This window comes from Scomber scombrus, chromosome 11, assembly GCF_963691925.1.
Source record: "Scomber scombrus chromosome 11, fScoSco1.1, whole genome shotgun sequence".
NCBI lineage: Eukaryota > Metazoa > Chordata > Actinopteri > Scombriformes > Scombridae > Scomber > Scomber scombrus.
In genome coordinates, this window is record NC_084980.1 from 15,390,808 (window position 1) to 15,415,582 (window position 24,775).

At 38.4% G+C, this 24,775-nt stretch overlaps 3 protein-coding genes across 3 annotated transcripts; 2 read left to right on the plus strand and 1 right to left on the minus strand.

Moving 5' to 3' along the window:
* The first annotated feature begins 5,378 nt into the window (after window positions 1-5,378).
* On the plus strand, window positions 5,379-9,362 carry agxtb (alanine--glyoxylate and serine--pyruvate aminotransferase b). The gene is made up of 11 exons (XM_062428623.1): window positions 5,379-5,725; window positions 6,186-6,378; window positions 6,536-6,600; window positions 6,779-6,879; window positions 6,977-7,047; window positions 7,135-7,219; window positions 7,321-7,419; window positions 7,637-7,706; window positions 8,231-8,326; window positions 8,522-8,650; window positions 8,982-9,362. The coding sequence occupies exons 1-11, from the start codon at window positions 5,453-5,455 to the stop codon at window positions 9,087-9,089; spliced, it is 1,290 nt and encodes a 429-aa protein (XP_062284607.1). The 5' UTR covers window positions 5,379-5,452; the 3' UTR covers window positions 9,090-9,362.
* Window positions 9,363-9,454: 92 nt separating this feature from the next.
* Window positions 9,455-12,703, plus strand: thap4 (THAP domain containing 4). Its single transcript, XM_062428200.1, is given in 5 exon segments — window positions 9,455-9,492; window positions 9,690-9,728; window positions 10,555-10,664; window positions 11,623-11,726; window positions 11,908-12,703. Coding segments are annotated over 5 exon segments (408 nt in total). The 3' UTR covers window positions 12,025-12,703.
* A 186-nt stretch (window positions 12,704-12,889) lies between these two features.
* bokb (BCL2 family apoptosis regulator BOK b) lies at window positions 12,890-22,255 on the minus strand. The gene is made up of 5 exons (XM_062428907.1): window positions 22,037-22,255; window positions 21,226-21,568; window positions 19,912-20,040; window positions 16,226-16,389; window positions 12,890-14,072 (listed from the first exon to the last, which is right to left on the minus strand). Exons 2-5 carry the CDS (start codon window positions 21,446-21,448, stop codon window positions 13,947-13,949), a joined length of 642 nt encoding a protein of 213 aa, XP_062284891.1. The 5' UTR covers window positions 21,449-21,568; window positions 22,037-22,255; the 3' UTR covers window positions 12,890-13,946.
* Window positions 22,256-24,775: the final 2,520 nt, after the last annotated feature.

Sequence of the window (24,775 nt, forward strand, 5' to 3'; positions counted from 1 at the left end):
TTGCTTCATCTATCCCGGTTGAGGCCTTGTGATGAACTGCATCTCCTCGCTGCTTCACACCAAAACAGATAAACAGGTTCCTGCTTGTAGGCTACTTCAAATTCTGCTGAGCTTCTGTTGTTTCTCGATTTTTTTTTTTACAACAATCCGCAGGTTTTGTTGGTAGCTCTTAGGTTGGACTTCATTTTTTTCTCTCTTCGTGATCATGTATAATGATTTTATGACGATATATTTGCGTCAACACTGCGCGGCGCACATCCCATCCATCTACCCAACCTCAGCCGATGAAACATACAATTCCTCTTCAGCATCTTCTATTATAACATATTCTCTGCCCAGAATAAATGCAGCGAGGACACAAATCTGACGTGACATTAGCAGTAGAGACTGTTCAGATTTATAGCCTATAAGCCATGTAAATATTGTCTCCTCCATCTTACTTTGCTTGCCGCACCTCAAAAGCAGGCCGCGTAAACATGAACGGCACAGAAACCAAATCAGCAAACACTGCGTCAGAAAGGAGGTCAGTGCACATTATTAAAGCTTTAATTGCATTTGGGGCTTTTGTCGAATTGATATGGAGGGCCAGTGGTGTAAATTTCTCGACAGATGGATTTTTAACAATTGTTGACAGCAGACACGTCAAACATCAAACGCACCTGACGCAGCGTCTTTATTTACCTGACTCACATGTACAAAAGGGCCCTAGATCACAAACACACACACCGACTGTCCTCCTCAAGGCGTGACACCCTTTGGCACCGATGCTGTGCCGTGAAAAACATCTCATCCAGGGAGCGGAGTAGCCGTATCTTACCTCAGCAGCTCAGACTCGACGACCACAGAGGGTGAATCCTCTGCCCATTCACAACAGCGCCAGGATCCTTCTTGATTCTCCTCAGAAGCCTGTATTTTTTTCCGCCTTTCTCTGTCTTTGGTCAGCCTACAGCATCCCTTTTCTGGGCGCATCCATACATGGAGGATCTGCCGTGGGAAGGCGAGAGGTAGTCTGCGTCAATGAGAGAAGAGTGGGAGACAGCAGGAGGGAGGAGCGATGGGCAGATGGATAAACAGACGGATGGGTGCGGGATGCTCCAGAGGCCCGCCGTCAGTCCGTCCGCCAGTCGGTCAGTCTGAAAATAGGGGAAATGGCGGTGCTGCTGTGCCAGGGATGCTGGGAGGAGGTGATGACATCAGCATCAGCATCATCAGCAGCATCGGCAGGCAGCCATGAGGCAGCGCGATGCAGCACAGAGACACAGCGGAGGAGGAAGAGGAGGAGGAGGAGGAGGAGGAGGAGGGAGAGCAACAGAGATGGACTATGATAGGCCTCAGACAAACAAATCATGGGTGACAATAACAGACTAGAGTATGAGCCTCAAAGAGAACAGAAATGTCAGAGTCAGGAAACAAAGAGACTGTTGTGTTATTATTTCTTTCATTCTGAATTATGCTCAAATAGTGAGTCTTGTTTTGTCAACACTGCACTCAAGCATGACCATGACTGTCACAGTAAAGCAAATATGAATTTGAAAATAAGAAAGAGACAGAGAGAGAGAATTATAGTAACATGTTAAATACTGGTTAAATTTGCCTTTATTAAGGGACAAACTCAAACACGTCATCAAACCACTTCTTTAAGTGAAACTAGACATCTGACTGTGGCTGTAGGGATCCAACATTTCCAATCATTTCTGTGGAAGAGTGCTGTTAAGAGCTATGTACAAATGTTGGGTAAACAGGATTTTTCTTAAAAGAAAGCTTTCTTATAAACCCAAATAATTAATCATTCATTTCAATAATGGTTATTTTACTCTCTTGTGGTGAAATTTTACAATTTTGCATGTTCACTTGACAAGCTGCACACTGACAAACATGCTCTAGGTTGTACTGGCACAAATAACTGGAAGTGTACTGCCTCAACACTGTTTTTTAACGAGTACCTAATTACATACTGTAGGTGTCTCCAGGAACCATGTTGGAAATTATAAGGAAGGTGTTCAGAAATTACAGTTGTGTAAAGTAAAACGGCATCCTCATGTCCTGAAATGACACAACTAACGTTCACATATTGTTTAGGGTCAAACCCAGTTTCATATTAAATGGTAAAAACCACCATATACACATTTCTTTTAGTCAGACTTTTCCCTAAATGTGAATTATAGTTTACAAAAATAGAAATAAAATGCATCTTTTTTATTTTTGTGCAGCTGATACACATTTTTGTTAATGCAAAATTTGATTGTTTTGTTGTTTTAGGATTAATCAAACATGTATTAGTGACTGATGGGGTATTTATGAATGTGAACCAGTGTAGAGACTAATTATGAGTCAGAGTATAAATGTAATGGTTAAAATTAAATCAAATGATCATGATTTTAGTATGGCAGTTGTTAGTCTTTTATTTTTTTACTGTTTAAAACTAAAAAAATTGGATGGTTTGATTCTGCAGCTTTGATTTACTGTTTAGTCCCCCGTCAGTCAAAAATGTGCTTTTCTTATTTTTACTTCACTTGTATGTTTGAGCTTCACTGTGCAGAATCATGCATGTGCAGAGGCTAGCACATTTAATATGATATGGATTAGATATAATTGGAAGGATTAACACAAATTATGATAAGTATTTGTATGCATCCGAGAAACATGTCTGGAGAATATCTTAAAATAAAAATCCACTCTTTAGAGTCAACTTTTAAAAATTGTGTTTTATTTTTGAAAGTAACCCAACATCTTAATCCATATAAAACGCAACCATGTCTAAAGCATATGACCCAATGGGAAAACATTACTGAGTGGTTAAACAGTTACTAATTAGTATGAAGAACTTTAGATCATGTTAAGAAAAATTAACTGACTATCTCTCCAAATTGGTCGTTCAATAGTAGGTCATGCTCAATTTGCCTTTTTAAAAACAGACTTTGACTTGTCTTAGTATCAAAAGCACAGGAGTTTCTAATAAAACATTAACAATGTTAACGATGTATGCATAACACCAGGACCCAGAAACTGAAGCAGCTAAATGCTGTTCTACCATAATTCATTCTTATCATTTGCACCTGAAGTCAAATGTCTTCAGTGACAAAGATCCTCAACTACTTTCATCTTAATTTCCATTTCAGAATTTCATATATAAACTGTTCAGTTTTTTATGAAATACTCAAATTTTATTTAAAAATATACCTATATTGCTGTCATTTAAACTGGCATAAGATTGGTTGAATCTGTTTAATTCTTGTTTAAATGTCCATGGCACCACAGCTGTTTGTTTTATGACTCCCCCTGTGAAGGAACTTGCATTACATCTCTCTCTCTCTCTCTCTCTCTCTCTCTCTCTCTCTCTCTCTCTCTCTCTCTCTCTCTCTCTCTCTCTCTCTCTCTCCTCTCTCTCTCTCTCTCTCTCTCTCTCTCTATCTCTCTCTCTCTCTCTCTCTCTCTCTCTCTCTCTCTCTCTCTCTCTCTCTCTCTCTCTCTCTCTCTCTCTCTCTCTCTCCTCCCTCCCCAGCTCCTCCTCCTGCTCTGTTTGGGCAGATTTTGAGTGTTCTGTCCAGAGCAAAGGCCAATGAGGGGGTAAAGCTGAGTCCTATTTATTTGCCAGAGGTGTAATTATTGACCAAGTCAAACTCAGAGCAGGGCACCTTTATTCTGACCCTGCTCACTGTGACTTAACAGTTTTTAAAAGAAGCCAAAAGTATGAAATTCTATTTATTTTCTATTTAAAAAATAATGAATCTAACTTTTCTCACATTTAAAAGAAGGCAAATGTATAAATGTATATATAAGGAATATGTAAATGGTTGACCTGAATGGTTTGGAGTTTGGAGTTATTTTATGTTTGGTGTCATTATGACTCCTATCAATCTTTAACATTCATAAAAACACATTTGCAATGATTTCTTCCGCTTCATACTTAATAACTTAGCCTTCATTCACAACAACAACTGGCTGACATTGATATTTATGATGTTCTGGTTGGAAAACACGTTGACAAAAACTGTTATGTAAGAATAAAATGAGAGGAAAGAGTTTTGCATATTTCTATTTGCGCTAATCATTAGATAATTATGCTCAGAACTCATTACTGACAGCATAAACTTGCTGATGCTTCCCTCTCACTACGATGTTTTGTTTTGGGAATTACAAGCCACTACAATATTACACAACTGTTATCATGGCCTTTCTTACTTGGCATGGACACACTTGGCACTAAACTGAATCTGGAGTGATCCAGTCACAGCAGAACAGATGTGAGGTGCCTAAAACAGAACCGGGCACGTTAAGATCTATAGACACATTCACAGGTTGTCAGATAAGGACCACATAATCTGAGTTCAGGATCATATTGTCAATTTAGTAGTGCTCTTTTATTAATGTAACAAAGAAAAACATCTACATGGGAGCATGTGTCACTGTTGTATGACATTTGGGAAAGCAACACCAATCCCAATGAAAGTGCTCATCTCAAACATCACGAACAAGGTTTTGAGTTCCTATATATGTAATGTATCAAACAACCACTGCGTGTCTCTATTTTAATTGAGAATTTCTGTGTATTTCTGTTCTGTTTTTTTAGTTTGACTTGTTTAATATTATATGTAAAAAATAAACCACACTTTTTATTTTTTAACTGTACTGTTGCTTAGTTTTGCACATTACACAATAAAACATCATTTTTGTGGTGTGTGCTGATGTGTTGATATGTGTGAGCATGTGTGTTTGTGGCTGTATATTTGCCTGTCCCTCCTCCTCTGTGAGTGCAGATTGGCTCTCTGAGAGGAGACTCCTCTTTACAAACCCAATGCTGCTGTGACTGCAGGGACACTCAAAATCAATAAACCACCTACCAGCTACCCTGAACCGGTTTGTAAGCTGCCCAGTGCACGTACTAAGTTTTCCACAAGAGTTCAAGAGCCAAATGCTATGGACCAAAGCAGAATGATTCACAACAGTCCAAATGGATCCAAAATATAACAAAATTAACATGCACTTATAATATTACATCTTTTAAATTAAAACATTGGATCGAAAAAGATCAAGCATTGTTTGACTTATAGGGATTGAATGTTAAGACACTGTAGATGCTGCCTGGTGTTTATATGATTTGTATTTGCAGGTGCTACATATAGTTTTATCCAACTCAGCAGAAAGGCCTTGAGATTTTGAGAACGTTTCTAGTTTTATAACTTAAAATATTCATGCTAGTATTTGCAGAAAAGAAATACATAAAATTATAATACATTATAAAAACACATTAAGTTTCCCTTTACTACAGTAATTTGATATTCCATTGCGCCCCTCATTTGCCAACCCCTCAGTTAAGTGACGCACACCGCCCCGTGGGGTCAAAGACCTGTTTGTTTTAAATCTTTACCCAAAACTCTCATGTTCAGCTTCAGTCTGTGACCTAGTGATTTGACTCGGTGCAGGCTTCCCAGGAACCAGGACACCATCCGTGATGCAGCGGGCTTTGTTCAGCCGGAGCGCGCTGCTCGCTCAGCAGGCAGCTGCAGCCCTCGACAGTCCCCTGGCCGCGAGGTGCGCGCCCCAGCTGCAGCGACTGGACCGCTCCATGTCCTCCGTCACCATCCCGCCACCGGCATGCATGCTCCGGCCGCTAGAAGCGCCTTACCGGTACCTGTTCGGACCGGGACCCTCAAACGTTCCTCCACGTATCTTAGCAGCAGGGGGCAAGCCGATAATTGGTCACCTGCATCCAGAAATGTATGAGGTAAATGCTTAGTTTGGCATTCAGACTGAGTTGTATTGAAATTACTTTAAGGTAGAAACAACTTTTACTCAAGCAACCCGGACTTGGGTCAAAGTCTGCAGGTCCAGGTACTTTAATTTACGTTTTATGGCACATTTTGGCTGGTCTGGAGCAAAAGTACTTTTATAGCCTATATCATTATTAATATTATTTTAAATGTATTTTTAACATTTATGATTGCTTTCTGCTTGATTGAAGGTTTGAATACTATTGGTTTTATCGGACTAACTTTAACTTAATGCTTTGTTGTGGCGCACACATTATTCATGCTAATTAACTAATAATTAATTCCTTAATATTTTACTTTAAATAGATTTACAGCCAATAGATATTCATGGTATGGATAAAAACATCAAACTTCGGTTTTTGAGTTTTCGGTGACAATTTAGGCTAAATCATGGCTTTCATTTGTGCTTCTCAGATCATGAATGACATCAAGCGAGGGATCCAGTACGCCTTTCAGACAGAGAACAATATGACTATATCGATGAGTGGCTCCGGGCACGCGGCTATGGAGTGCGCGGTATTCAACACGGTGGAGCCCGGAGAGAGCGTGCTCGTCGGCATCAACGGAATATGGGGGGAGCGCGTTGCAGAAATTGCAGAAAGAATGGGTGCGTCTTTACGCACGGTTTTACGCACGAACACAGTGGGTCTCCAAAGAGAACATAAGAACTATAGGCTACTGATACAATATGAATCTGTTAATTTGTCCACCGTTCATTTCCTTAATTATTAAATAATGAATGTTTGTTTTGTGTTTTTCTATAGGTGCCAATGTACATAGACTGGTGAAAACACCTGGAAGACATTTCAGCAATCAGGAAATTGAACAGGTAGGCACAGTGTCTGTATACCAGCCCATAATTTACTAAAGGTACCACAATAAAAAATACATATATAACAGCTCTAACTATTGTTGAATTATTACGCCAATATGACTTTTTACACATTTTCAATATCAAGAACTCACCTCAGTATAATTAAACTCCTTCGTCTTTCTTTTGTGTGCAGGCCATAGCAAAACACAAGCCTGTCTTGTTTTTCCTCACACATGGAGAGTCCTCTGCTGGTCTCTGTCACCCCGTTGATGGCATTGGAGACATCTGCAGAAAGTGAGCCTCTTACTGTATCTGTCTCAGAGCACAATACTACATGTGGTTACACAGCACAGTGTCATATTATTTCACACTATGTGTCATATCCCTCCAGACATAACTGCCTCTTCCTGGTCGACACAGTTGCATCACTCGGGGCAGCACCAATTTTTATGGACAAGCAAAGTAAGGCAGTGACATAAGATCAGATGAATCTGTCTTCTACTGTGTGATTGTGTGTGATATAACCGGCCTATTGTTTTGTGCTGTTAGATATTGACATCCTGTACACTGGTTCTCAGAAGGCTCTGAACTCTCCTCCTGGCACAGCACCCATCTCTTTTAATGACAGAGCATGGTAAGGAGGGCCTGTGTTTGTTCCTGCATGCATGTTTCCAAAAATGAAGAACAAAATATGAAGAAAAACCACCTCTTTGTCTCTCTGTTCCCTCCACACAGCCACAAGATGTTTAACAGGAAAACAAAACCAGTATCCTATCTCTTTGACATGACACATTTGTCCAACTACTGGGGTTGTGATGGCAAACCAGCCAGAGCGTAAGTTCACTATCCGATAGCAATATCATTCATGACAAAAAATGTGTATCCTAGTTTCCTTCATAACCACCTAAACCATCATTTAACTGAGGTTGTGACTCATGTAGAGCTTCTGTGGGTGTCACTGTGCTTGAAGGTTTCATAATTCAACAGAGAAAGGTTTTTGTTTACACTTGGTAAAAAAATTGTATTTAATCAAGAGTGGTTTGTTTTTTAGATACCACCACACTGGCCCAGTGTCTGGATTCTTTGCCTTGAGAGAAAGTCTGGCAATTCTCGCTGAGAAGGTAAAGGTCTTTCAAATTAATTCAATTTGAAATCCTTTGTTAAAGTTTTATTCATACAGTTGGAATTTGCAGCAGGGAGTTCGGCACTTTTCACTCCATGACACATTTACTTGACAAATCATGAACTGTGCACTCACCATCGTCTACTGTTTGGGCAGATTATTACTTTTTACAACATGACCTAAAGGAACTGACTTCTCTATTAATGCCTCTATTCTATATTGAAGTCATTTAAACAAGCCATGCCAACTTCCATGACCACACTTGTCTTATGATATTTAGACTCCACTTCAAATTGTTATTATCATCAAAAATAGATATTACTGTGCAAAATATTTAGGTTTAAATGAAGCCAAACAGTAACAGCAACAAATCTCAAAAGGAGGGTAACATATTGTCATTCTTGCCTTTTTTGCCTCTTGTGAGTTGGCATTACTGGTGCTGGCAGGTCTGAGTAGACCTCTCTTCCCCTTAATTTTTTAACAGATTATTTTAGCTGAACATTTATCTTTGTCTCCCTCTAGGGGCTGGAGGAGTCCTGGAGGAAACACAAGGAGGTTGCAGCTTACCTTTACAAAGGACTTGAGGACTTGGGTCTGAACCTCTTCATCCCTGATAAGGTAAGGAAGAGAAATAAGAAAACAATATGCTGTGTGACTGAAGTATTCGGGACATCAAGGATAATCAAAACAAACCACAGCAAGAATATACATACAAATAGTTAGTATGTAGCCCAGTATGTCATATTTCGTATAAGGTTATTACGGAAACATTTCCTTGTGTTGACCAAAGACATTTTTTTAAATGTTCTGCAGGATTTGAGGCTTCCTTCAGTTACCACCATTTCCATTCCTGAGGGCTACGACTGGAGGGAGATGCTGGCCTACATCATGAAACACCACCAGATGGAGATGACTGGAGGCCTCGGCCCTTCTTTGGGCATGGTGAGTTAATGTCAGCATTTTCAACCCTGCACAGTGAATAAAGTGTCTTTAACACTGACATCATGATCATCATGTGTGCTTTGTGGTGAGTGACAGCAAGGAGGAGCAATTCAGATTCATGTAATTATATATACAATATACAATTTCTGGTACCCGAGACTGAGTTTCACACCAAATTAATCCTGACAAAAACAAATTGAACAGTTACAACAAGAGCAACGTCATCAGTTTGGTGTTTTTACAGCTTTCTGAATCACCCTGCTGAGTCACTGGAGACGTGGTTTCACACACTAGTCTAATATAATGTACTTTCCACCACTCTTTTCATTAGGTGATGCGGATCGGATTGATGGGATACAACTGCGAGAAGGCTAATGCTGACATGGCACTGCATGCCCTGGCAGATGCTCTCAAGAACTGCAAAAAGAGCAAGGCTTAAGAGACCAGATTCCCAGACCACTGACCACATGCTCATTCATTAGGGAATAAAAAAATAAAAAAATGTCCCCAAAGTTCAAAGTGCAGGATATTTAGAACAGTGCATTTTCAAGAGTTTTAATGATATATCTGTGTTTTTGTCTGCAGATTTTGTAAAACACAGACCATGTGTTATTCCTTATAGATAGGTTTAAAGTAAAGAAGCAAAAATTGTCATATGGACCATTCTGAGTGCACTGAAAGATGTCAATAAAGTGTGCATTATTTTATCAAACACCTTCTGCCTCTTTGTGTTGTGACAGTACTAAATTATTTCAGGAAAAGATTATCATTATTAGCCAAAGTCATGTTCATTCAAGGTCGTTTATGCCTTTACAGCGTAAACTACATCTCCCAGAATGCACGTGTGCCCGACCGTCATAAAAGATGAAGCGTCCTTGAGAAGTTTTTTTTACCCCCCCCCCCCCCCCCCCTGCATTCCGTGAAGACCCGCCCCTACTCTGCCTCTGACCAATCGAACCAACGAAGGCAAGCGAGTGCCAGCCAATAAGAGGCGGAGGAGGGCGAGTCTTTGCGGAATGCGGCTGTGAAAGTAAATAAGGACACGGACAGCAGGGTCGGGCATTTGTTATTTATGCAAGTAAGTGAAACAACTTTACATTGTCTGTGAACGTAAGAACTAAAACCAGGACCTATGTATGCTTGGGCCACCACGACTCACCTCATGACACCGGGACTGTCCGGCTGGTCTTATTGAGTCACCTTTAAAAGGGCTTTTCGGGGGAAGTTTTTCCTTATTGGGAACGAGGGTATCATATGTTTTTTTGCTATACAGATTATAAAGCCCCCTGAGGCAAATGTATGACTTTTATTTCATAAAATAAAGTTATGACATAACACTGGAGAAATGAGGACAAGTATCAATCTTTGCTCGTATGTATGTATGTATGTATGTATGTATGTATGTATGTATGTATGTATGTATGTATGTATGTATGTATGTATGTATGTATGTATGTATGTATGTATGTATGTATGTATGTATGTATGTTCTCTCATGTGGCTTAACTGTGTGTGAGATTTTGAAGATGGAAGGACTTCATTATTGCATAAGATATTGTTTCCCATCCCAGCTGCATTTTTGCTCATAAAAAATTCTTCAGTTCAATTTTATGGTAAATCTACTTTGCACAAAGGCACAGCAGAGACAAAAAGAGCAAGTTAAAAAATCTGAGACAAAACAGTCCAACAGTCAAGATAATTCAATACAATTTTATTACATTTCAGTAAATTGTGTCTCTGTAAGGGCCATGTTGACTGGTGATCACAAATATGTTGCTGATAGAGAGTAATGTGATTTCTTTATCCATGTTTGTATCTAGTGGCTGGAATACAAACTGCTCCTGATTCCTGTCATGTAGAAACTGTTTTGACAGTCCTCAGGTGACACCTCACTTTGTTGACAGGTTCAATGCTTTCCATGCAGAGTCGAAGAAGCCTCTGCACAGAGAGTGTGGCTTCATCCGAATGCAGCCGGGAACCAACAGAGTGGCATTCATCATTGCACAGAACTCAGGTAGATATATTTGATATATTCATCTCACTGGACATAACCCTGCTTTCTGGAATTTTTTTGCAGTTTTTAAATTATTATTAGAAGCAGGGAGTTTTTACAGTATTAGTAGTCATTTAACAGTAGTAAACACTGTATTTTACAATGTGTTTTGCATTTATTATATGAGGTCTGACTGGTATTAGGCTCGTAGTAGGCTTGGGCGGTATCTGTTTCATACTTTCATACCTTCCTGACGATGGGGCGCTAATTGTAAAATTTCAGGTGCAGTTTTATAGCTGATATATTTTGAATATTTAGCTCACTTTACTCCCCACAGTGGAGAAACCGCTGAATAAATGCCAGGAACAAAGTTACTGATGCCACAAGATGAATATCAGCTCAAGCAAAGATAATTATTGTTAGTTTCAGTCACCACAAACATAACAAGACACAAATAACTCATATTTCTGCTAAAGTTTTCAGCAAAGTTAGAAATGTTGAATCAATCCTTCTGCAGTGTTCACTTCCTGAGGATACAATTAGAGCAAATACAGACAGCGCCACTTTGTGGTCAGAGTAGGAACTACATGCTGCCTTCTAGTGCTCCTTGTAAACTTCAGGTTTATTCGGAGTCTACATTTTTGACAGTGTTGAAAATCATACCATCGAATTTCTAAAAAATCATGGTATACCATGATACATATGCTCAAACATAGTCCACACAAAGGCAGACATGATGCAGAAATGTAGTTACCAGACAGTCACACATATATCAGGCAATTGATTATTTTGAAAGCTGAGTGTTTTCAAATCATTTCAAATATAATTTTAGGAATGCAAAAGTAAGATATAAGGACATTTACTTCATTACCATTATAAAGTAAAACATTCAGAGTGTATATAATGTCAGAATAAGTATTATTTACCTACTTTTTCATGGCAGACAGTGTGTTAAGTCTCGGTGTGTGTTCTTGTGCAGGTCTGGTGGAGATTGAGGAGGGAGAGCTGACAGGGCAGCAGCTGAACCTGCAAAGCCAGACTCTGGGCAGGATCTCTTTTGCCAAGAAGCCGCATGTACAGCAGGTATAACAGTTTGATCCTGAATCTTGCACTAATTGTCAATAATATTCTACTCATTTATTCACTTAGATCAATAAATCTTTGCATAACTGTTCACCAAAGACCGCAGAATACTAACAGGACTCCTCTCAATGATAAAATAATTCAATTGCAATGACCTCGCCTGCTCTCCTCCATCTTTCAGATCTCTCGAGTGTTTCAGCTCTGACCAGATGGGAGACTGGAGCAGACAGTTTCCATGGCAACAGACAACCAGTCACTGATGCAGCACTTGCACATCACCTACCGTCGGTCATCTTGACCCAAACAGGCTCCCAGGCTTTGGAGAATAAATGACAAATGTTGCTTAAAAAAGATCATTAATGACAGATGACCCAGATGGTAAAGATTTATACTAGTAGGAAATAACTTTCTAATTTAATTATTTAAATAAAGTTAAGTGTAATTATAAATAATAATGTTTGCATAAACGCAGTAAAAACTGAAAGACGTTATTAACCAGGAAGCTTTGTTGGTATCTGAGCTGAGTGTCAGTTACAAAAGATTTAAGTTAGTCAAATTCAAACATTTAATTTCACATTGTATTTAAATTACATTGTTAAACTTATAGGTGCTTTAATTGTGTTCATATGAATCGTCCAGATATTTAATATTTAAGTTGTAAAAGATGATGAATTTGTGTTAAGTATATCATTGTCTTATCTTTAACCTTCATTGCACTAAAATTGAAAGGAAAAGTACCTGTGTTTTTTCTAGAGTCAATGCACTGTCTGCAGGGAGGGAGATTCAGAGTTAAAGGGATTTGTTCTCATACTGGATGACATTGAATGTAAAAGTATGATTAATGCCAGAAAATATGACTTTGAGGTTTACAGAGTTGCTTTCATTTGTTTCAATATGTCCATGTGTTCTGTCCTGCTGGATTTAATGTTTCTTGTAAACTGCAAAGAAGTCTTCCTTCTGAATAATAATTAAAAATTGCCTGTAAATTGTTTTTGCCTGTTTCTCATTTTTGCAGTTTATTCTTAAACTCCACTGACTCACATGGCAGCTTAATCTGCTGGTCACCAGTTTTTGTTATTTACCACAAAGGAAAAGTCCACTATTTTCAACTTTTAAGGGTTTGTCATTGTCAAGCTGTCTGACATTCATTCAGAAGGGTAAAACATCAATAAAATAGACACTAATAAAAAGTCAATGGTTTAAGATTTTAAGTTTATTGTGGATTTTAAAAAACATTCAGACACACATTTATAAATTAACACTGTGAAAGTGACAACTTTCAGGCATGCCACACAACCATTCTGAAGAGCCGTCGTAGTGGCCGTCTTTATACTGCTGTGGCTTCAATTAAAAGTAATAATCCAAATATAAAATCATAAATAAGCTATTTACAGATTGCAAGTGAATCAAAACCTGCACATTCAGGATTTAACATTCTTCTGTCGTCAAGTTCTTTGGCCAAAAAAGGGCACTGAAAGTCAACCCAACATTACTTTGTAAATCTTGTCAAAAATTGCAGTCAAGTTTTTAATAGTTGACAACATTTTGGATCATATTTGGTCACTTTACGTGCTTTGGTGAAGTACAATAGCGTAGATTATAGCCATTTAGTGTAAGCAGTTACTACCGCCTGGTATTGTTCTTGGGTATAAACTCGCTCCTGAGTGAAATATGTTTGCTTTTTCATTTGATATCAGTCCTTTTCAGACTGACTTCCACCTTCACTTAGACAAAAACTCAGACCCAGCCAGCTGAGCATGTGCAGAGCATCAATTTTTATAACAAACATACATGATAGCTCTCACCTCCGTCACTCCTTTGGGTATATTTTCGGAGACAAGCATGGCATTAAGCATCAGATGTTTATCTCAGGAGTGAACACCATCATGAATTACAGTTACAACACTGAAGAAGGCTGACATACTGCACTGGAAATATGAAGAAGAGGTAAAGAGATAATCTTGTACCACCGCCATATATGCTCTTAAATATCACTGTGACTACTCTCTGAATGAAGGATAATCACTCACAGACTCGTCTGAAACCAAGATAACACAAATACGATGCTGATGAAACATTTGCTGATGGCCCATTCAGCAACAGAGTGATATCTGCTGGAAGTGGGACCATCTCCACTCAATGTTCTATTGACAAGTCTGAGATTTTAAATCTCATATCAAACACGATGACGACTCTGGTGCTCTCCTATGTCTCAGCTGTTCACGGTTCCTTCATGATGTAGACGTACATTGTGGTGAGGAAGTACTTAAGAGACTCTATGGCAGAGGAGAGCAAGTGGTTTTCTGGGGTGAGATCCTTCTTCACCACACATTTTGTAATTTCCGCCTAGAAAAATCAAATTGAGAAATATTTTTAAAATGACATTCCAATAAAACTTCAAGTATTAAATATAATACATACTTGACCGAACACATTTCAGATATCAGTAGGAAGAAGAAACAGCAACGTGTTTCTTTCCACCAAAACAAATCGAGGTCAAACAGATTTGTGGTGTTAGCTCTTATGTATGGAGGCCAAAACATGACTTATTGTCAAATTTTGAATTTGGTGTCAATATTGATGATGTATCAGGGAATACATTGTATTATGTATGTATCTGGCTCTGGTATGAACACTTTTGAGATCCTAAACTGCCACACGTGTACAGATTTAACTGAAATGTGAGCTGCATGTGTATCAGAACAACAACAAGAGTAGGTCAAAACTTAGTGTAGAGCTGGGCTATGTATGGTCAATGTGTGAAATGATGGCCACTTTGTTACAGAGATAGTCAGCAGTTGTGTCAATAATGTGAATTCCTAGATATTACATGTTCATCTGCAATTTTCTGTAGTGGTCCCAGTAATGTTTGTTGTTTAAGTGTAGCATATCACATAACATGGGTTAAACCACATTTGATTAAAAAAAAAAACATATCATTTCCACTGTTATTTTGGAATGTTTGATTTTAAGAGAACTTTTTATTCTGATTATAACTATACTAACTCCCCCTGCTCTTCCATCTGTTTCTATCAGCAGATGTCTCTCCATTTTCTAAGACTCACTCTGTATTGAGTGTTCTGTCAGAGTGATCATTATTTGAACTGATCACAGGACTATAGTCAACCCTGCTCTCTTACTCTTATTACTGATGCACAAAGCTGAGCTGACTGATTCAAGATTCCTTTTATAGTCATTGTAAAAAAAATTTTAAAAAAATACAACGAAATTTCATTGCAACAAGTGAGGACGGATCTCATCTCTGATGCACATGCTACTGATATCTTTTGCCTGGTTTGCTCAGATGATTTGTGCTTTACAGGAAATGTAGCACCTTCAGCCTCATTAACATACACACATAAATACATAACTGAATAAGTTACATAACTAAATAAGTTACACAACTAAATAAATTCAGAAATACATAGATGAATGTACAAAAGTCAAACTGTCAACTACAGAAATAAATATAGATTTGCAGAAATGTATTATTTATTGTAAATTATTTCCTTTAATTACCAACACCAATTACAAAATTAATTTACTGATGTTCACATATGAAACACGTGAACAGTTTATTAGGGATGGGCCAGATGTTTGACAAAGAAAAAAACTGAAAATATTTATGTATTAATTTCAGCATTTAGATGTTTATTCTTTGCTTAAAATGTGTATTTATTGAAAACAATAATACATCCATACTGATGAAGGAATCACACAGAAGTGTGTCAGCAGTTTAATTTAGACATTAAATCATAAAATTAGATTCACTAAAATGATTAAGACATGAGGTTATGCTCCCCTTTTTTTTTTAAACACTCAATTTGCCTTATTTTGGTTTGAAGAAACAAATATTTCAAGTATGCCTGACTGGCATTTATAACACAAGTCTGTCTGGGTCAAGCATAACAAGACCTTATTAAGTATTTTAACCAACAGAGAGTCACAGTATCAAATAATATCACAGGATATCTTTGTATCAGATCAGCCAACAGGAAGCTATTTCAGGAAGAACATAACTGGGCCTTCCTGAACAAGTTATCATCAGATTTCATGCAGCTCCCCTCTGATTATCAGAACTTATGTAAGCAAACTGAGCTCTGATCCACAAACAAGATAAAGTATTCATCGTGATGCTGTATATTACCAGATTGTTGCCATGTTTCATCCCCAGATAAATTAGATGCAGGCAGTGTCTTAAATATCCCCATGCTTATTTTCAAGTTGAAGTTTGTCATCTCAACAGTGAAAATGCAAAGTCAAAATAAAATAATGTTTCTTACGAACAAGAGTAAAACAAAAACTGAAAAAAACATAAAAAACTTCATACAAACTTTCATTCAATCTTTGTCCAAAATGTCTCTCTATTAAACCAACCATGCAGCAACATTGAACCATCATGTATCAATGAAAAGTAAAAACGTTGCTTCACAATGCCGCTCATATATCACAGCTTTAAACAATCATTATTATAAGCACATATAGCAGTGGTCACTTACCCATCCTCCCCGTCTCTTCAGCCAGTGCACCAGGTACTTCCGGACAAACTGGCCCAGACTGTCCACTAAGATGTGAACTGTGGTCGGATGACCTTGTCTGACACAATCCACTGCAAGGGCTCCGGCTACTGCATACATGGATACCACCTTTCCCCACGTTATACCTATAGCACAAAAAACAGTTAGGTTTTAAGTCTTTATTAATGCATATCAAGCACTGATGCTTGTTCTTAGCGTAAAGCCAACAAAATATTATATTATAACACTTCAGCAAGCAGATATTGATTCTGCCTTTCAGTCACAGTGTACTTGTTTGATAAGTGAGAAGCAGAAGATACACTTCATCCAGAAGATTTGACCTTTAAGCCTCCGTGGTAGCAGAATTTCCTGACTGGAATCGATAAAGTGCCATATTTATCCCACTATAAACACTCCTTTCCTGTTCTTGAGGGTGCCAATTTCAGTCCATGGCAACCATTAATACCAATTTGCACTGTAGTTTCTGTTTCCTCAAAGTCTGTTACATATTTTGTCACCTGACATGGAGCATGTCGGTGGACCTTGTACTGAAATAAATGGTACAACCCCCGGTTTAAGTCAACAAACTGATCTGATGTGTTAAGTAGCTGATAAGACATCTTACTGCCTTATGTGCCAGTTGTAAAATAAAAAAAGATCAGAGTGAGGCTGCCTTAGCTGAGAGGTGGGTGAAAAATACTGGTGCAGTTTCTCATGCGGAGAGTTCAATGCGTTTAGGAAATGATCTTGCATTCAACACACAGAATTGAGTCATGATGCTATAAATAAGATAATTCTTTGTCCTTTTTTCTACTTCAACTGACCTTTAGATAATCTAGTTGGGTAATTAAGGGCAATTAAAGGCATCTGGTCATTTCTAGGTACTGTTTCCAGGGCAGCAGGGATTGTTAATTTGACTGCCAGTGATGCACAGCAGGACCTAATGGTATTAGCCTCCTTTAGGTCAGCTTTCATTGTCAACGTTGTTCAGAGCTGACCTACAGTGTCTGACTGTGGCTATAAGTGGATAAAGCTCCAGGCAAGCTTAAATGAGATAACTGTCCGCGGAAACTGTCAGTACACGTCATGTCTCACTCTATACTGAGAAGCTGGCCAAGAATAGAGACAAGATTGTGAGGGATAAAGCTGGAGGAGAGGAGGGCGGAAAGAGAAAGAACAGAAGTAGGAGGCAGGATAAGATAGATGGAGGAGTGACGAGCCATGTTGATTTTACTGAGGGAGTCCACAGTACAGATGGCTGTGCAACTGCCTCCAAAAAGATATGCTGTTATGATACATGCTCCAGTATGTGTACACTCTTTGGGAACATTATCATTCCTTTGTGGTCTCTAAATTTATGTTAAGCACTTGGAGGCTCGATAAGGAATGACAAAAAGCTAAATTGGTAGCTATAAAACAAATTCCAGACAGCAGGGAAAAAGAGCGTACATGTGGTTCTACTATTTTTATCCGGTTTTCGACCCGTCCCAGAAGGCTGGGGCAGCCTGGGTTCACCAGTTTGTTATTCTTCAGGAGGAATCCCACGCTGTTTCCAAAAATGACATCCCAGTGACGTCCAAACAAGCACAAGTTAAGCTAGAACACAGGCAAGAAAATTAAATTAAGCAAGCCCGTTTTTGATCTTTCCTGGAAATATGCCAGATCTGAGTTGTTCCTTACACTGTAACCAGACTTATCTATCCCAAAGGCTCATATAGAGGACATACAGTTGCTTTTTTTTTGTATACTTAAACATGTCAATGCTGCTTGTGACTGTGTACAAAGCTGAGCTCTTGACCACAAGTTCAAGACCAGACCAGAAGTTCCAGTGAAGTGAAGCATTTGTTAACATAAAAATGATGGTGGGGATGAGTATGTGACACACCTCTGATATCAGAAGCACCATCATATAAAGCTTATGTCGCCTTTCAGAGACGCAACAGGATTAATCTTCAATATGCTCACGTCACACCTTTTTCATCCGTTAAAATAATCCCCTTGCTATTTTATACTCTTCAAAGTTTTAGAAAACCCAACAATGTCTATAAAGAACAATATGAAAAATCCTGACTGGACTTGGTCAAGAAGATATAAAACCAAAAGGCTGACACCAGATAAAGACCACAAATCTAATTAAAGACCAAGTTTAAAATACCTAAAAAGTGGGGCTGGGCAATACGGAAAAAATTAAAAATCTAAATATTTTTGACCAAATACCTCGATATTGATACTGCAACAATATTGTAGGGGGTCACAAATGTTGCTTTCACAAAACATTAACATAATTATTATTATTATTTTGAGAAATAAACATCAGTAATGTGGATATAATGTGGGTATGTAGGTAAAGCCAAATAATAAAACAGCTGGAATAGTCTGGTGGTCAGAAAATTACATCACTTTACCGTAATGCAGCCTTTAATACCAAGAAAAGAAAATACTTACAACATATCATGATATTACAATATCCAAAATCTAGGACAATATCTGGTCTCATATCATGCTATCAATACAATATCGATATATAGCCCAGCCCTAATAAAAAGATCAAAGACACTGGGACCCAATTCATGATGAGAGCAGAAGAGGACAGACAGAAAAGGACATAGACGGACCTCAAGATAAGCCATATTTTTGTAAAATCACAATATCTGCATCCACAGTTAATGTGCCTATTCATTAAAGTAAATAAGGAGACATTTAGGAATAGAGCATGGCTGTGTGTGAATTGTATTTGAGTGTCTCGAGTCTGAAATGTTTCTGCTACATAATGCCCTAATAAATTCCTACAATGGAACAAAGAAAGTCAAGTCCATGGCATCTACAAAACATAGCGTACTGCCTCACATAATATAGCTGTGAAAATCAAGATGCAAAATCTCAGTTTACTACTCACTATAGAGTAAATTACTGAGTGTCCATTATATACTACGCTGCCTATCAAGCCAGTGCAGCCACTCTTGGCACATTTTAATGTGTAGTGATAACTAGGGAGAAGTAAGAGTGAATAAGGAAGTGATTTTAGACACAGCCCATGTTTGTGATTCAAAACGTAATGACATGCCAACAGCATCTTACAATCAGTTTTACACTAAGCACTATTAAGAAATGATAGATTATCACACAATCAGCAACTAGCTGCAATTCCAAAAGAGCATCAGGCTGAAAAAAGGCAATTTTATTTAAACCTGGTATTGTTTGAGCCTTACAATGCCTCAAGTCAAACCAGAAAGTACAGAAGGAATACACTCTTGTTCTGATGGTAAAGAATCGAAATATCTTCAAACTGTAAAGTAATCAATGCCATCTGTTTAGGAAACCACGGAGTGTTTAAACTTAGCACTTCCGGGTAGATGTAGGAGCAATTATGTGTTTTGGATGAAATTTCACTACACCTACAGTATGTGTGATTTACACCCACTCACTCTCAACTGAAAGCAGCTCGCAGCCAAAGGGACCTGATGGAAAACTGCACAGGAACACCCGATTAATCACAGTAACTGCCTTCATCAGTAGTCTGAGAGACACCACGGAAGTGTAAAACACTTCCTGAGCTGGCTGAAGACTACATTTTAGTTTAGTTTCCAGCAGGACAGCCTTTGGATCGCATACAGCGTAATACATTATCACGTACACCTTCAGGTCCAGAGCCAGTTACGTTACTGTACCTGTTGAGAAGATCTCTGTTGCCACGCCAATGAAGGCATCCGATACCATGTTCTCCATGGCAACAGAAATGTTAAGCTGCCGTGCCACGTTCCTGTACAGACTGGGCTGTATGCACTCCAGCTCGTCACCTAGGTAACAGAGGGAGAGCGTAGACAAAAAGAGAGAGAAAAGGGCACAGGAAGACCACAGTTAATCTGAATTAATTAAACCAAAACACAGTCAGTTGAATCCAACTATTCAAATACTCTGGGTAATGCAAACTACCATAAAATCTAACCATTTGACCAACTTAAACGGTGAGTGTCACAGATTTAAGTAAAACATGTTTCACTGCTGATTTCTCTTAAAAACAAACTGGACACTTGTTAAGTCAAATAAATCTTCCAGATGTAATCACCTGGCTCAAAAAGTCCAAGCACACAAACACATAATCTTCAATTAACACATAATTGTGTTTAATTGTTTATTTAAATAGCTGAAAAAATATACACCTACACCTCCAACTGCAAAATCAGTCAAAAATTATTGCAATTAGATATTTGTTGTAAAGCCCTACATACAATACAAGTAGAAAATGATAAACAGGTAATCAGTCTGGTTTCTGATGTGTATCAATTATCTTTTCCATCTCTGCTGAGTCATCACAGATTGCAAACTTTCTTACTAATCAGAAGTACGTTAAAAAGCAGCAGCTAAGCCTTTTGACCCATAGCAGTGATCACATCTCAATCACAACAGTCACCTCCCTCAGGCTTCCAGTCGAAGTCACACAAGACAATGAAAGTCTAACGATATATCAATATATCGATTGTTTTCCATGTTAGATTACAGTGCGGCTCATTCATATTGTGCAGGACTTCAGAAAGGCTTCTACAGTCTTAAAATCAAAATCTAAACCTGCAAATAAAAATAAAAAACCCAACAAAACTTTTATTAGATTAATGTTTTACTCTCATTAACTGGTCATTTTTTACTGGTAGAATCAAACATGGAGTCTGTGTCTTCCAAGTTGACCCTCCTCTTGTTTTATAGTATGCTGCAACAGTTGAAACTTCCACCAAGGACATTACCATGAGTGTCAAAGATGGCAACTTAGCAGCAAATAAAACCCACAAAAAAATATAAGAGTACATTCTATCTTCTCCTGCATTTATGAGGAAAAGTCAATCAACTCCACAAAGATGACAGCCATGGCCTTGGATACGCTTACGTGCTGCTAAAAGATGCCAATTTGCCTCCTTAAGTGGCTCATTTGATTAATTTCGATGTTCACTACTTTTCTGTGGCTGTGCAGCAGTTCACATTTCTCTTACCGAGACAGAGGAGCACCAAAGACACCTCAGAGAGCGCTGCATTTGAAGGAGACAAATTGAGTTCAGTTTTGGACCATCCCAGCCCATTCTGGTTGAGCCTGGAGAGGATGTAGTCTCTACACAGGGCTTTGGACTGAGACACCAGCTCCTTCTCAGTAAACGATCGGTCAAACACATCCAGGACCTCTGCGGCAAACACAGAAGACCGCCGCAAGACCTCCATGTCCTCCTTCAGAGGGACCTGGGTCAGGGAGCGACTGACCTCTTCAGATCAGCTGTGCCTCAGTCTGTCCTCTCTTTATCCTCGGAGGACCAAACTTTAACACTGAAGGCAATATGGCAGCTGTGAGGATAATAAAGGAAAAAAATCTCATTTAGATACAGTCAGTTATTTGGTCACAAAAAACACACTTAAACACAATTAAACCATTTGAGCTAGAAATGTGTCCACAAACCAGAGAGATAGAGACACTTTTTTTCTCCTTTTTTTTCTTTCTTTTTTTATATCTACATTGAATGTGGGTGTATGCTCTCTATCAGAATTTGAATCAGACCAGAACCTTACATAATAAAATGATGGAGGCGTTATTGTTGTGAGTCACATGGTGGGACAGTCAAGATATTGCTACACTTCTTGCATTATGCAAGCATTGATACCACAAATAATATCCTGCCATCAGCAACAGCTCTATCTTGATTTGAAATAAAATGTGCAAATCCCACGAGGCTTCAGTGCAAACTTAAGCAACCTTAACCTTAAGTAACCATTTCAATGTGCTTGTTAACATTTTTGTCAATTAAGACTGCTTACCATCAACATGTTCATGCACAAAGATGTCCTCACTCTGACAGCAGCGACTTGTCCGATAATGGACCACTGAGTCAGAAAACCTCAAATCAGCTCTCTGAAGAGTCTCACAGCCAAAAAAAATAGTCCGACCTTAAGAACAGTAAAGCTCGTCTAAACTAGTCACACAATTAGTAATAACCCACAGGGTGGAGTGGCTCACGTCTCGTTTCACGTTGTGGTCTTGTGGAGCCGCTTCCTTGAAAAGGCTCAGACAGACTGAGCTGTGGGACTCAGTCGGAGGACGCCTACCTGTTGTTCCACCTTCTCATTGGCGCTCACTGGGTGCGTTGGATTTGTGGTCAAAAAAATCCCGGAGACGGGGTTTGACGCCTGCGCCGCAACCACTGAACAAGCCCACCCCTACTACGGCAGACAAGGGGAGACAAATCAACTGCATCCATATTTTCATTCACAATTTTCTGTTAATTAGCCTGCAACAATCCTCTGAAAGAATAGTTTTCTTGTTATTTTGTTAACATTTTGTTTTTGTGCATTAAAGCCAACAGGCAGTGATGCAATCTGGCGTGTGAGTAATTATAGTCTAATGGGAGGTTACTAGTAGGCTACAGCTCTAACCCTGTAGCTGATCTCCGACTAAGGTTTGTGTAAGTGTGCCTTTCACAAGCCAGAAGTGGCGCACGTTTAATCCGCAGCAGGGCAGATAATTATAGATGTCCTGAAGTTACAGAACTGACACAAAGTTCACTGGGATCCATGGTGTTTCTTGTATCATATAGTTGTGTATGTTATTACAGTATTTTAGATCATATCAAAATACTCCTAAATGACTTATCATATTATTTATTTTCATTCTGTTTTCAGGTGTTGACCTAATTGGTTTATTTTTCAGGCCTAATTGATTATTTTTTTCAGGTGTAGGCCTAATTGACTTCACTGGCTGTTGTTTTTTTGAAAGGTGAAAGTGTCGAAATATTTTATCACAAAACGAAGAAAACAAGGTCAGTCAGAGGACCCTGACATACACAATGTCCCTGTTTAAATAAATCAGATGCTTATCAGTTTATTTCACTCTCTGACACGCCTGTTTTTCTTACTTGCTATATCAATATATACCAAGCAAAAAATAACAAAAGTTTTTATCCCAGCCTCACTCAGCTGAGAAAATAACGGTTACAAAGCGAAATTTATAGTTACACCTCACTACACTTTTTTAATCTAGTTAAGTGTTTGGCCGCTAGGTGTCGCTGATATTCATTTTATACATTCATTGTCAGGAATATCTAAGGGGGCAAAAAAGGCAATGTTAACTTTTCTGGGTTGAAGTGACAATTTATTCAAGATAGTTTCTCACTTGGGTCATATTTTCATATTTGATTCCATTATTACAGGATCAAATCCTCGTTTTGGTCAAATATTCACTCTATAATACAATACAGTTCAATGTTAATACTTCTTGGCCTGGTTTGTAACATGTAATAGTCTCAGCAACGCTGGCAGCAGATTAGACATTCAACCCAAGGTCAGTGGTTGTCTGCACAAACTATAAAGTTAAATGGCTAATATAAAGTATCAAGTATCTAAGTAAATTAGCTCAAATTCTGAATGCAAAGAACATAATATGAAAAACAAAAGACTGTCATATTACAAAAAGAAAAATAATCCCTTTTTCCCATCTTGGAGAGGCTGGTGTTTCAGTAATTTACATTTATTAGACCAGTTTCTGAAATGATTCTGTTTCAAACAAAGTGTGTTCAAGAAAGAAAAAAATCACCCCCTTTTAACGATGATGAGACAGTGTTCACATTCATTTGTCAGATAAGAAACCTGAACTTTCAAGTATGAACACTGCTGTCTCTATTGTCCCCAGACCGCAGAGACCACTATTTTTGTCGTCTGTAATAATTGGGGGGCAAAACAAAAGATGGTCACAAGAAGAATACAGAGTGTGTTGTAGCTTGTAGTAATTTGGCAGCCATGAGAAACAGCCACATAATGTCACTTCAACCTCCATACATCAGAATAAAGATGAGTTTTGGTCATATTTTGTTCTTTTGCACAGTTTTAGAGAATAAAAAGCAGTAATATTGTTTAGGTAAATAAATAAAGGCTCCAACTCTTTGCCCTCCAGTTATAGACACACTAACTGTTGTTATTATAGATCCTTGGCTGCACATGAATGCAACCAACTTTGAAAGAAATACTTCAGTGAAGCCTTTTCTTTGCAAGTGCAGTTCCCTCACTCCCTTTAGAATTCACTGGGTGAAACTGAGCTGTTAATTATGTTAACAAGCATTGTTTCTCTTGCATTTCAGATTTAGGTGGCTGAAAGCAATTGAGACAGAGAGCAACACCTTGAAGTGGCTACTGGTCAAGTTTTAGCCATACTTTTTATTTTAAAAAGTTTAAATTGTATGACACAAATGCACCCGACTGATGTTGCCTCCCCACCCAAATTTCCTTTGTGAATTTACTTTTAGTTTGAATTTTGTGCAATACAAGTTAAATGGTTTAATTTTCATGATTTTCATGCCTGCACTTCACTGAAGAACCACCATGTGCTAAACTGTCAAATGCCATGTAAACAGATGATGATTCTTCCCTCTCTCTTGCTCCTACATGGATGGGTTTCTTTCATCTAATCTAACATTCAGGTGCTGGAGGTCTAAACTTTCAAGTGCTCTCTAAGTCTCACGCCTTTCCTCATCCGTGCTCAGGGAACAGGTAATACAGGACTTCAAC